The 14,028-nt window shown below is 38.0% G+C and overlaps 1 protein-coding gene across 9 annotated transcripts in view; it reads right to left on the bottom strand.

Annotated features, from left to right (window-relative positions):
- LOC131033072 (uncharacterized) overlaps positions 1-14,028 on the bottom strand; it is a 179,968-nt gene that overhangs the window by 66,024 nt on the left and 99,916 nt on the right. For all 9 annotated transcript variants that reach the window (XM_057964203.2, XM_057964202.2, XM_057964204.2 and 6 more), the window contains one exon: positions 8,758-8,940. In XM_057964203.2, the coding sequence (XP_057820186.2) occupies positions 8,758-8,940 (183 nt within the window). The remainder of the gene's footprint in view (positions 1-8,757; positions 8,941-14,028) is intronic.

Here is a 14,028-nt window from a genome sequence, read left to right as displayed (position 1 = left end):
AAGGATCCATTTTGCAAGAATGCTAGTCATGTCCCTCAATGGGTTTTTCAAGGCGGTAAATGCATTGATACTATAATTTCTGGTTATCTTCCTCGCCCAGGTGCGAGCGTTGGTTTTGGGGGTCTTTCATGGGGTAAACAATCTAGGCGAGATTTTCCTTCCTTTGCTTATTTTCAGGGGTTCTTTCGTCGGCAGGGGAATCGGGGCCACAACTTGGGGGCCAAGGATTAGGGTGGTCGGTGAACAAGCAAATGAAATGCCAAGGCATCTGAAAATAAGGCTCGTTAGGATTTGAAAAGCAAAGGAAATACTGCTATGCCGCAACCAAATCCAGAGGTTTATGCTTGCCCTTCGCCGAATCCTAACTTGTCCTCGCAGTTGCGGTCTGTTTTGGATTTTGGTTCCTTTAATTGACGCCTCGGATTCTATTCAAGGGAAAAAGGCTCATGATCTCCAGGCTTTGGCAATTATTATTCAGGTGTGGCGTGATTCCATTCCTCTTTCAAAGCTTCATTGTAAGATTCGCACTCACTGGTATGGCACTCTATACTTCCAAGTTCTATCTATAAATTCTTTTATTATTATCTTTGATTCTGCAAAAGCTAGGGATAAGGCTTTGAGTGTTTCATTTTTTTGGCTTGGGAAAATTTTGATTTTTGTGGAAACTTGGAAATCTTCTTTTGCGCCCTCTTGGGTTGGTTCTAAGCAAGTCCCTTCCTGGTTTAAACTCCCTTTGTTACCTTCCGAATTTATGGAATCTGACATTTTAACAAAGATTGGGGACTCTTTTGGCAAATTTTTGTTGTCTCATTCGATGTTCGAAGATGGGTTGTTCATGGTCAAAACCTGTGTCTTACTTTCTGGTAATGCTTTTCCTCCTAAACCTTGCAACATTCGGTCATCCTTTGGTATTTGGCGTCAAAACCTTATTAGGGATTCTATGGAATTTGGTAGTTCTTCGGTGATTATGTATTCTCCCTTGTTTTTTCATATGAAAAAGATTAAATTTGGTTCAGGAGTCAGTGATTCTTCAATTGATAAGAACATGGAACTGTTTGCTTGGACTAAGGATCATGTAGGGGTTCAAGATTCTCATTTGGCTTTTGTTCCTCCCCCTTTGGACAAAAATGTCTGAACTAGGGTTACTTCAGATTTGCCTCATTGCTCTATTCCTTCTCCTATGGTTGGCTTTGATAATGTCTCTAATTTAGATAATATTAATGATATCTTGAATGCGGAAAAACCTTCTTCGCATTTTGGTGGTTTGGAGAAAGAGTTGAGGGCTGAGTTAGAAACTCCTCGGTCGGGTAAGAAAAGTGTTGAGCATCCCTTGGAGGTTGATAGTTATGTTATCGTTCTGGATGAGCATCTTATTGCCGAGGTACAAGATATTGTTAACAATAGTAACTTCGCTCGTAATTCTGCTTTAGGTAATAGAGTAATCTTTTCAATTTTGACCGATTTAGGCAATCTGGAGAATGAGTTAGTTGCTTTTGCTACACATAATTCTTTTGATCTTCTTAATCCGGCAAGGGATCTGGTGTCGTCGGGTCTTGGGGCACCTTCGGATCCCATTGAATCTAGCAAATTGAATCACGGTCAAGATAAGGCACCTGTGGATTCTACTCCTTTGGGTTTCAATGGGTTTCCTTTGATACAGTCCCCCCTTTCTCCTGCTTCACCTTTGTCTAGTCCCGGTAAAAGAGGCCGGAAGCCTAAGCATGTCAAAACTCAACTGGAAATCGATGCGGGCATTCAATCAACCCTTTTTTCTTCTTTGGAGTCTTCCAAAAAGAAACGAACAAGAAAACCCTTTAGCCCGTCGGTTATAAGAGCTTTGGTTTCTAAGAGAAGTCTTCATAAGGCCTTCCTGGTGGGTAAGGACTCTCAAGTTTCTTTGTGTGTTTCGAGGGGAGCTGATGCCTCCCCTCTGGGCCAATGAGGATTATATCTTGCAATGCTAAGGGCTTAAATGCCCCTAACAAACGATGCTTGATTAAGTCTCTGTTCGGCTTAATGAAGTGTGATATTGTGATGGTGCAAGAAACTAAGTTAAGTTTATCATCTACAGATATGTTATTTTCTTCTTGGAAAGTCTCGAAATTTAGTGCATCTTCCTCTTTAGGTGCTTCAAGCGATCTTGCGGTCCTTTGGAAAGACGCTTGTGTGGATTTCTCTTTGATTGCTTCCTCATCTAACTGGATGCTTGGACTGGTTAAGAATAGGATATCAAATTCTAAATTTGCGCTTTTTAACGTTTATGCCCGACTGGGGTGTTGGAAAAAAGGAAACTTTGGGATATTTAAGCTTCAGTTGCGTTTCCTTTGCAAGATGCCTTTTTTACTTTTGGGGATGATTTTAATGCTATTGCTGGTTTAGATGAGAAGGCTAGGGGAATCATCCCTAATAAGCATATGATCTCATATTTTTGTCACTTTAACAATACCTTGAATTTGGTTGATTGTAAGCCTCTTAATGGTCCATTCACATGGACTAACATGCGGAGAGATTTTTGTCAAATCTCTAAAAGATTGGACCGGTTTTTGGTTTCTGAAAATTGGTTTAACTCGGGTCAAGATTTTCTGTCCTCAGTTCTCCCCTGCACTGGGTCGGATTATTGACCTATTTTGTTTTCTCTTCTTGAGGATAGGGCCCCTAGGAAACTACCTTTCAAGTTTGAGCCAATGTGGTTTAGGGACCAATCTTTTTTGCCTTCGTTAAAGCAATGGTGGCTTTCCGCCCCGCATATTGCTGAGTCTAGGATGTTCCAGATTGTTAAGAAATTAGCTTTCTTAAAACATAAGATTAGAAGTTGCAATGTTGCACACTTGAAGAATATCTTTGGAGAAAAGGAAAGGATTCATAAAGAAATTGAGCGAATGAATAAGAGTATCATTAATTCGGGTATGTCCTCTTTTTCTTAGGATAGGGTTAAATTTTTAAATTTTCAATTGGGTGAGATTCTGCTTAGGGAAGAATCTTATTGGAGGCAGAAATCTAGGGATCTTTGGTTATCAGAAGGGGATAGAAATACCAAGTTTTTCCATTCTTCTACTAAGCTTAAGAGGCAACACAATAGAATTTTGTGTATTATTGATTCTAATGGGAAAAGTCTGTTTGATGAGGGTGATATTGCTTCAGAAGCTGTCAGGTTCTTTAAGTCTTTGCTTATGGCTGAACCTGTAGCTTTAGATAATGCTTTTGTAAATTCGATCCCCCCTCTAGTGACTCGAGGGGATAATAAGATGCTTATGGCTCCCTTCTCTGTGCAGGAGCTAAAAGAGGTAGTCTTTTCCATGCATCCGGAAAAGGCTCTGGGTCCGGATTGTTTTACGGCTTTATTTTTTCAGAAGTGTTGGGATTTTATAGGAAAGGATGTCTTGCTAGCCCTAAAAGAGTCTAGGAGAAATAGGACGATTTTGAGAGAACTTAATGCTACCCTTATTGCTATTATTCCAAAAGTGGATAATCCTAGCAATTTTTTTGAGTTTCGTCCTATTGTCATGTGTACTACTTTATATAAGATTTTTACTAAGGCAATTTCTGTTAGGCTTTCTAGGCTCCTTCCTCGAATAGTTTCTATGGAGCAGGGTGGCTTTGTGCCCGGTAGGGAAACCTCCGAAGGTATGATTGTAGCTCATGAAATTCTACACTCCATATCACAACAAAAGGTTCCGACCATGATCCTTAAACTAGACATGCTTAAGGCTTATATCGTGTCAACTGGCAGTCGGTCCTTGTTGTCTTGAATCGCCTTGGCTTTTCGCATTGTTGGGTTAAATGGGTGTTTTCATGCATATCTTTTGCCCATTTCTCAGTATTGATCAATGGCTCTCCTTCGCGGTTCTTTGCTTCCTCCTGGGGAATTAGGCAAGGGGATCCTCTCTCCCCTTTTTCTTTATACTTTTGGCCGAGGTGTTAGGTAGGGCCATTTCTAATGCTACAACATCAAGTTTATGGTCGGGAATCAAAATTGATGGCCTTAATTCTTCACAATCCCATTGCTTGTTTACTAATGATACGCTCCTCTTTGGGGATGCCTCTTCGAGGTAAGCTAGAGTTATAAAGAAATTTATTTCTGATTATGCTGCATTTTCTGGTCAGAAGGTTAATAACCAGAAGTCTAAGGTTTTCTTTTTTAATGTCTCTCCTCTAGTTAGAAAAAGACTCATTCACCTTTGGGGCTTTCAAGTAGTGACCTTTCCTTGCAAGTAACTAGGCATTCCTTTTTTTCTGGGCTCAAAAAAGAACTCCTTTTGGGATAAAGCTATTCATCCGATCACTTCCAGAATATCTTTCTGGAATAACAAGTGGCTTACGATGGCTAGCAAGATTCTTTTAATTAAATCAGTTCTGAATGCCATCCCTACATATTTGTTGTCTATTTTGAAGGCTCCCCTAAAGTTGCCAAGGACATTAAGATTTCCCTGAGGTCCTTTCTTTAGAATGATAATGTGGGGGGAAGAAAGAAGATTCCTCTTCTTCCATAGGACAAAATTTGTGGTCCTAAAGAACTGGGAGGTGCGAGTATTCTTGATTTAGTAGCTCAGAATAAGGCTCTGGGGGGCTAAACTGGTATGGAAGTTATATGCAGACCCTTTGAGTAAATGGGCTTCCATTATGCTTGTTAAGTATTTGAGGGGAGCCTCTAGAGAAAGGATTTTTACAGCTACATCTCTCCCAAAGGGTTCTACATTTTGGAACTTTCTGGTTTCTTGCAGAATGGTTATTTTACCACACCTTTCTTGGGTTGTTCATAATGGGAAAAAGGCCTGGTTTTGGGAAGAAGTCTGGAATGGGCATCCCCCTCTTTCAGCTATTCGGGATTGGTCCCCTTTGCTTGATATTTTATCGGATCTTTGGGGGGCTTTTGTTGTAGACTATTTTGATATTGTTTCTACAGGTCCATATCTAGTAGCTAGATGTAAGGATATTCCTCCCTTGCCCATTGATAATGATCTTAGACTTGCTTTTATGGCAGAACTTCAGAAAAGACCTCTTGTATTTCAAGATAAGGAGGATACCTTGGTGTGGACTAAGAGTGCCTCAGGTGCTTATTCAGTAAAAGAAGGATATAATTCTTTGTCTCAGGCTTCCTCGACCTCCCTCTCCTGGCCTAGTAATTGTTTTGGCATCCAACTTGTCTTCCTAAAGCAGGGTCTTTTGCTTGGATGGCAATCCAGGATAAAGTTCTCAGTAGGATGAGATTGGACAGGCTTGGGATTACAGTGGTATTCCCTTGTGTTTTCTGTGGCTATTGTATGGAATGCATGGATCATATTTGTCTACGCTGTCCTTTTGCTCATGAATGTTGGTATTCGCTTTTTGGGATGCTTGGTTGGTCTTCTACTCTTAGCCCTAATCTGTTGTCACACTTCATGGCCTGGCCCTTGTTGTACTCATCTTCTTTTCATTCATCTCTTTGGATTGTGGCACCGTCTCTTGTGGTCTAGAATCTCTGGCTAGAAAGGAATTCTAGGATTTTTAAACATAAATCTATTACACTTGATGAAGTTATTCGCAAGGTTCAATCCTCCATTTGTGAGGTGGTTCTTTCTTACATCCATAAAAATTTAGATCACCTAAGGTCTTTTTCTCACTGGGCTAATTGGGTCAGTTGGAAATGGGGCTCTCTTCGTCTAATACCCTCTCATGGGCCTATATCAGCTGGTTTATCTTCTCTTGTTAAACGTAGGATGGGCAAATCGAGTCCTCCCCCCCAGTTTGCCTTCAAGCTCAACTTTGATGAGGATTCTAAGGGAAATTCGGGAAGTTCTGGTATTTGAGTGGCCATTTTTATCATTCGTCTAAGATTATCAAAGCTGTGGGAAAATATATTGGCCAGGGCTCTTATAATGTAACCGAATTTCAGGCATTATCCTTCGGTCTTGATCTCGCTATCTCTTTGAATATTAAAGACATTGTTATTGAAGGAGACTCAATGTTGGTTTTTTAGGCAGTTGTTGCCAAAAAATGTATCTCTTGGCATTTACAGTATTTGTTAGAGCACATTCTTGCGTAATTGGAGTGTTTTTCCACCTTCTCTATCTCTCATTGTTATAGGTAGACCAATGTCATTGCAGATTTCTTGGCTAATAGGGCTATTGCTGAGGGTGTCGACTTCTTAGAGATTCTTCCTTCGGACATTCCAGCCTCTTGCATTAGGCTTCTCTCTTAGCGGCAATTGGGTCTTACCTGGAAGCCTTCCTCATTTTCTATGCTGGATGTGGTTTTCTTTCGCAAGTATCAACAATGAGGGTGTTGCTTGCCTTATGACAATATCTTTCTTGTTGGCATTTTCGGTAAGAATTTCCTCATGGAGCCTGGAGGATGTTGTGGCTTCTCTTGCTGGTGTTCTATCTTTCATCTTACTATAGAATTGTGTTGTAGTCTTCTTCCTTCTCCCTGTTGGATGTGGTTTTTCTTTCGCATATGGCTATACGAAGGATGTTGTCCTGTCTTACGGCAACATCTTTGTTGTTGGTATATTCGGTAGTATCTCCTCATTGAGCATGGAGGATGAAGTGACTTCTTTTGCTTGGCCGGTACCTTATGTTTTTGCATTTGTTTTGTGCCTCAGGCTTATTTATTGTTTGGTGATTTGGGATAATTCTGCTATGTCCAAAGTTTGTTCTGATCGATTCTTTATGGTTTGGGCCTAGGTTCTATATGTTCTTGTTTTATGCTTAGGATTGGTGGGTGACTCGGGCTCATATGATGGTGTGTCTTAAGATTCTTTGAGGCATTGTGTCTGGTAATAATGGCTTCTATGGTGTTCAATTTTTTGTATTATTTGGCAATCATTAACTCATTAGGTGTTGTGGTGTAGGCATGGTGGTTGTTCAACGGGGGTTTGGGTCATGAGTGGGGATTGGTTGCTTTGGCCTCATCATTTAATAGTCACCCGATGTCGTGTTTGTTCATATTCTTTTGTGAGCTTCTCATTTCATATTTGGGGGTGATGTGCAAGGAGGTTGTGTATCTTCTACATGATTATGCTTCATCACTGGTTGTTCATCATCCGCTGAGCTCCTGCATTTTCTACTCATTTTCTTGTGAGCTGCCTTTTCATGATTCAGAGGGCTAATCATCTTTTCGATGTCTCTTCTTCTATTTATATTTACGAAGGCTTGTAGTCCTGGTATTCATTCTTTCTTTAGCATTAGTTTTTACTAACACAAAATGCTCTGTTTTCTTTGGAGAGTAGTTGTTAAAATTGGTGGTTCGTGGATGTTTTTGAGGAACTGGAAATTGCAGATAGCTTGGTGTTTCAAATGGTTTCTCATCCTTCTGCTATTTCTTTGGTTGTCGCTTTGTCTTACCTTATGGCTTGGTCTTAATCTACTTCCTCAGGGTCTTCAACATCCCTCTCTACTTCTTATCTGGATTGTCATATGTTTGCTCACCATTTTTGTGCTGGCAAGTTATCATAGGTTCTTTTTTGGTTGTGATTTTTATTTTAATCAGAGGACTAGAAACATGTGCTGCTTAGACAGGATGGTTTTGGGTTGAAGGCACTTGTTCTATTTTGATATGTTCTCTTCTATATGCTGGTTAAGCCAGCTTCCTTTATATGTAATGCGGATGGCTATGTAACTGGGAGGGTTTTTGGGGAGCCTATGGGCTTTTGTAATGGGTAGATAGGCCTATGTTTTCTTGAGCAATACTAAAGGGTTTTCTTACTGGTTCTTTCCATTCACTGCTCTTTTAACCAGACACATGTAAAAAACAAAATTTTTAATATAATTTCAATGGTTTCATCCACTTTTATCAAAAAAAATAAATAAAAAGTTACACAAGTTGAAAAGATTAATCCATAGATTTATTTGGGCTGAAAAATGAATCCTTTGTTGAATTGTATCTGATTGAGGTTTCTCTTTCATCCATAAATTTCTCCATCAAGTTATTCCATGGCATTAACTACCTCTTCAACCTTTTGGAAATATACAAATGGTACCCTTTGTGACACCCATAGTTCCAATTCCTCAAAATATTATTGAAATGTAGTGTGACTATACAATTAGATATGTTGATCCTAATGTAACCAAATTGAGTAACAAATGATAAATCATAAATAAAAATGGAAATACAACTAAATTGTAGTGAATTTAATGAAAAATAATAATTATGAACATAAACCATCTGAAAATTTTACATTTTATCAGCTTATGCTCTTTTAAAATTCCAAACGTATGTCCCTTTTAGATGCTTCACAAGTGGTGGTGACTCTGTAGCGGTTTGATGATGTTAATTGGCACTTAGCCCTAGTTATTAGACTGATTTTAATGTTGTGCAGTTCTTTGGAATTTGTTACTTTTACATTCCTACACAATGGAATGGAATAGCGGATAGCCAAATGTAATTGAGTTCTCTCAAAGGAGCATTGTAATGTAATATATAATTGCAAAAGCTTGGATCAAATAAAAGACCTTAGATGTGGAGAAGATAATGTCCCTATGACAAAAAAATATCACTAATAACATATAAACCACTTACCATGAAATACATATATAATTGCACCTTACTATTATTGTTATATCAAATATTTATAAATATGTATAATAATTACATCATCTTTTTCAATAAAAAATAATATAATTATTAAAAAATTATTTTTTAAAAATAATTAAAATTAAATTTTCTATATATAAAAATATAAACTCAAAACCATCTAACCATCTAGATATTCTAGATGCCTTCAAATTAACTTTTTAGCAATTACTATGTAGAGGACTGAACATGAGCCATATTTTTTACCTTATTTGGTCTACTACTGCTGTCTTTCATTTTGAGTAAGGCGATTGAAATGGCTTGTTTAAAACCACCCAAAAAAATTGCCACTGAATTGTCACTTGTTTTTGGTATTCCATCGATCAGCTGAGATAAGTTCTTCCTTCCGTCTTGAAATTCCCCCAACTCTGAATCATCCTGAATGCTCACCTGAATAGAACATAACATTACAAATAACAAGAACAATATTTTATCAAATTGTTAATTTCGCCAGATTCATATTTATTTTCACATCAAAAAAATATTTCACAGTAGGACAATGACATTGACAAAAAAGGAAAATCCAATAACCACTTGTCAATTACAGCATTTCATGTCCCACATTTCCATTGAATGACAATGATATGAGAAGTATAAGAAACGAAAGCATACCCATTATTAATTATGTGTTCTTATGAATTAAAACAATTTTTTTCCAATTAAAGCTTCGATGATAATGAACAATAATATCTAAATCTTATTCTATTTTTATGGTTAAGGGTAAAGTGAGAATAATAGAAAAAATAGTAATGTTCAATCAAAACTATTAAATTATAATAAAACCCAAATAATAAAGTTCTAGTCTTAGAACAAATTAATTATATCATATTGAAAATCAAATAAGATGATCATTTTAAAATTAAAAAATAGTGACCAACATATAGTGACATAAAATTAAAATACTTTGAAAGATTTCAAATCAAAAGACTGACTTCCCATAACCTTATCAATGAATGAATCTCAATTAACAAAACTTCCAATAACAGAAACAAAAAGAGGCAAGAGAGGAGATCTTCCCCAATCCCAACAACTTTCCCAAACCAAAACAACCCATTACCAACTGCTTATAAACTTCTACCAAAGCATTCACTTGTGTCATTATTTTTTTATTTTTTACTATCTCACCATAATTATGAAGACTAGAATTCCAATCATTTCCTTCAATAACAAATTTAAGGAATTTTCAATACTGGAAAAAACGATTTTGTATAAGATGGTATCAAAAGAAGTAGAATGATATTTGTTACTGATTGTAATTAAGAAAATTATTAATCATCGTTTAAGATATTTGAGGTACAAGAAGTTCTATTCAGTTATTTAAATAATAATATATGATTAAAAAAATAGTGAAGTAATTATAGCTAAAGAGGTAAATTTCGAACATTAAAATAATAATCTTTTTAATTATAAATATAACATATGACTAAGTTAGCTAAAAAAAAATAAGTAATAATTGCTCAGAAGCCACGGAATACCTAGAGTGATCATTGTTCTCAACACAAACAATCCTTCTGCTGTTGTTGCACAATCTATATCACTCTCAGAACAACAAAAAAAACATTCTTCTTGCTGCTGCATACACTGACTAGCAATTCTTACTTAAATTGGGAAACATTCTTCCCCTTTGTCTTGGGGTTGTCCACATAAAAACCACCATCAAAATTCAAATTCAAACTTTATTACCAACAATAATTTTTACTAGTTATTGCTACTGCAACATCTGGAGCAAGTTGGGGAAGCAATCCCCAAGTTAACTGTTACAGACTGTACGCTGCGTTTACTCTTGGCTGCTCTTAACAGGGTAGGTGTGCACGACAGAGCATGGGGAGGTGCTGGAAGGCTCAAGAAAAATTCAATTTTGCAACACTTCCCTTAACTGACAAGATCATTCCTGATCCAAAACAATAGTGCCCAAGCTTCTTCTTAGGTACTCAAAACTGTCCTTTGTCAAATGGCTTGATGAAAAAGTCTGCTAGCTACTTCTCAGATCTAAAATACATTTCTTTTTTTTCACCAATCTCAGCTAATTCTCTGATAAAATGATATCTGATTTTGATGTGCTTACTTCTTCCCTGAAACATAGGATTTTTCGTCAAAGTTATGGTTTCATCCTCTTGTTCTTCCTTCAAATCTACCAAGATTATTCTCAGCCAAATAGTTTGACATGCTGCTACATTTCTTGCTATATACTCAACCTCAGCCATAAATACGGCAATAATGTGTTGCTTCTTAAAAGCCCAAGAGATTACTCTCAAACCCAAATGAAATACATTGCCAAATGTGCTCTTCCATCATATACACTTCCTACCCAATCACTATCCGTGTAACCAACCAACCTAAAATCATTAGCTGCATTACACAAAATGCCATATCCATTGGTGCCATTCACATAGCTCAGGGTTCTCTTACCCGCTTGCCAATGGATCTCCTTGAAGGTCTCCATAAATTTGGAAATCTAACTCACTGCATGCATTATATCAAGCCTAGTTGCTGTAAAATCAAAGTTCCCAGACTCGGACTTGGCAAGGCCAACTTGACTCGTAACTTGGCTATGACTTGGCAAAATTAAAAAAACCCTCGAAATTTAGAGATTTTTAACGATATAAAACTTGTTTCATGCACCCATTATTGAATAAAGCTTAAAGACACTATAACATCATCAAGTAGAAGCTAATTTGATCACATACATAAACACACATCCATCACATGCGTAGAAATGTAAATTGTAGCTGAAGGAAATAGAAAACATAGATATATAGAGTTATAAATGTTGTAAAATGTATATAAAATCCATGACATCAAATGTTCCCAAACATATATGTAACTGTAAACAAAAACAAGTCTATGCCTCAGGCTCTAGCTCATACTCAGCCTCAGCCCCAGAGTAGTCTATCTGCCTCCCACAAAGGCATCTAAGGTAGGTCTTGGATGATTGAGTAGCCATAGTCTCCCCCTGTGAGATGCCACAATGATCAACATCAGTTGTGCCTATGCTGGCTCGTGCTCTATCCTCCTCTACCATAGCCACAACCTCAGCCTCTCTGTCTTCCTGGTCAACCCACTCATGGTCCTCCTCAATGAAGACGGGATAGAGTGATCGGAGAGGAGTCAGTGTCCAAAATTTGTCTAGTCCTAAGACGGAGGTTGTAATGAACAAAAACAAGATCATTCAACGTGTGCACAGACAATCTATGATGCCTCTTCGAGTGGATGTGCTTGAACATGGACCAATTGCGCTCACATCCAGAAGCGCTGCATGACTCACTCAAAATACGGATAGCAATTTTTTGAAGATTTGGGTTTGAGGGCCCAAACATTTGCCACCATCTATCTGAAATAACGAAAAGAAAAAAAAATCCGTCTCATTTCCAACTTTAAGGCTAGATTTTAAAATCAAAAATTAAAATGCATAAGCCATAACTAGTAATTAGAAGACCTTTTCCTTCCTCTCTCTCACTATTCCTTTCTTCTTCTCACAACTAGCAATTAGAAGACCTTTTAGTGTTAAGTGAAAAAGAAATACCAAAAAAAAACATGTCAAAAAACTTTATACTTTTGTTTTTTGCAAGTCAAAACGTGACCTGCCGCGACGCCAGTCCTGGAGCTCGAAGTCGGCGAGTTTGTTTATAACTTGCTTGACTCGCGAGTCATGCAAAAAACTCGTGGAGCTTCGCTCTACTCGCCAACTCGGGAAACTCGCCTGACTCGTGGCGAGTTTTGATACTTTGTGTCAAATACATCAAACATCCAACTAAACCACAAACACTCCGCCGAGAGGGGGTGGTGAATCCATGGATATAAAAATCTAACTTTCTAAACAACGAGACACAAATAACTGATATCAAGAATGTCAATACAGAGAGATGTTAAGCACATACACAAGACAAGCACACACATAACACCAAATATATGAGGAAAACCCAATATGGGAAAAAGCTCGGTGAGAAAAGTTGCTAGAGTCTACTTGATGCAAGAGCATCCTTGGTCGATAAGCAATCTTGCATCAACCAAAAATATTTCCTTTTATATTTGATCTTGTTTAGTTCATTGTGCAGTTTTTTGTGTTCTTACCGGTAGTTAATTGCTTTTCGTTGCAGATATTATTTTCGGTTTCCATGCTGGTTCATGTGCTTAATTCCATATTTTTCAGTCATTTTGGATTATTTTCTGGTCAAGTGCTCACTTCCGATTGACTAATTTTGGGTTCCGAGACAGTTCTTGTGCTTACTGGTTAGCTTTCCTTCATTACCGGAGCTATTTTTGGCGTGTGGATATATTTTACGTCTTGTCCAGTGTTTTTTAGCGTGCGGCCGACCTTCCTGCTGAACCGCACGTCTTGGTTGTTATTTTCCGGAAACATTTTGTTCATTCTTAGGGCCGACCTAGTTACACGTTTCATTTTTCTGCATTGGTAAGTGTAATCTTATGAGGCCGAGCCAGATATGTTCCGATGGGTATAAATATGATATTATGTAATCATTTGTAGGAGCAGAGGGAGTAGAATTGAAAATAAGGATTGAGACTTGCATTTTGTGATCCAGTTGATTCTTAGAGTCCCGGTTGGATTGTATCTCGCTTGAAGCCTGCATGTAACCGGTTAACTACCGGATGTTCTATGATGATTGTATGATGATAACCGGTTGGTTGCCGGAAGTTCTAAAGCAATAATATGATCTAAAACTGTAATTTTGCTATATTTTTCAGGTTGCTTTCGTTCTTTTACTCTTGCTGCATGAGTCGGTTGATTCTCTTTGAGGGTTTTACCGGTTATGGATGCATCAAGTGGTATTAGAGATGGTTGTGAACTAGCTACTGGAAGAGTTATTTGCAAACATTGAGGCATTCCTTTGGGTGGACAGATCGCTGATTGGAGGCAGGCTACGTGTGTGTTCAATAGATCGCCTAGGGGAGGCAATTAAAACCGGCAGTCAGATCGCCAAGTTGAGGCAGTTCACCGGAGTGGAAGAGGAGATGCTGCCTAGAAGGACAAACCCCCAGAGGTTAGAGAAGATGATGGAAGACTTCAAGAATGAAGTGAGGAATGAAATCCAAAACGCTTTGGCTGGTTTATGAAGAAACCCTAAATCTGAGGATAAATATGAAGAAACCGATGAAGAGCTTGAAGAAGAGGCCAAAGGACCGGAAAAAGGAAGAGAGGAAAGATTCCTGAGAGCAGTGGCGTAAGCGAGTAAATTTCATAAATTTGAAGTTTCCAACTTTTCCAAAATGTTGAACTCGGAGGATTTGATTGATTGGATCGAAGAGTTGGAGGACTACTTTGAGTTTGAGGATGTCAAGGACCCAAAGAGAGTTCGGTTGGCAAAGACTAAGTTGAAAGGGCATGCTACCTTATGAATTGTAGAAAGACAGAGTACAGAATGGTGAATTGAAGATCACCCAGTGGAGACAAATGGTTGCAAGATTGAAGGCCAGCCTCATACCGGGAGACTATGAGTTGGAATTGTTCAAGAAATTGCA

Source organism: Cryptomeria japonica, chromosome 7, assembly GCF_030272615.1.
Source record: "Cryptomeria japonica chromosome 7, Sugi_1.0, whole genome shotgun sequence".
NCBI lineage: Eukaryota > Viridiplantae > Streptophyta > Pinopsida > Cupressales > Cupressaceae > Cryptomeria > Cryptomeria japonica.
Note: the sequence above shows the minus strand (reverse complement) of the source record. Positions and strands in the feature narration are given on the sequence as shown.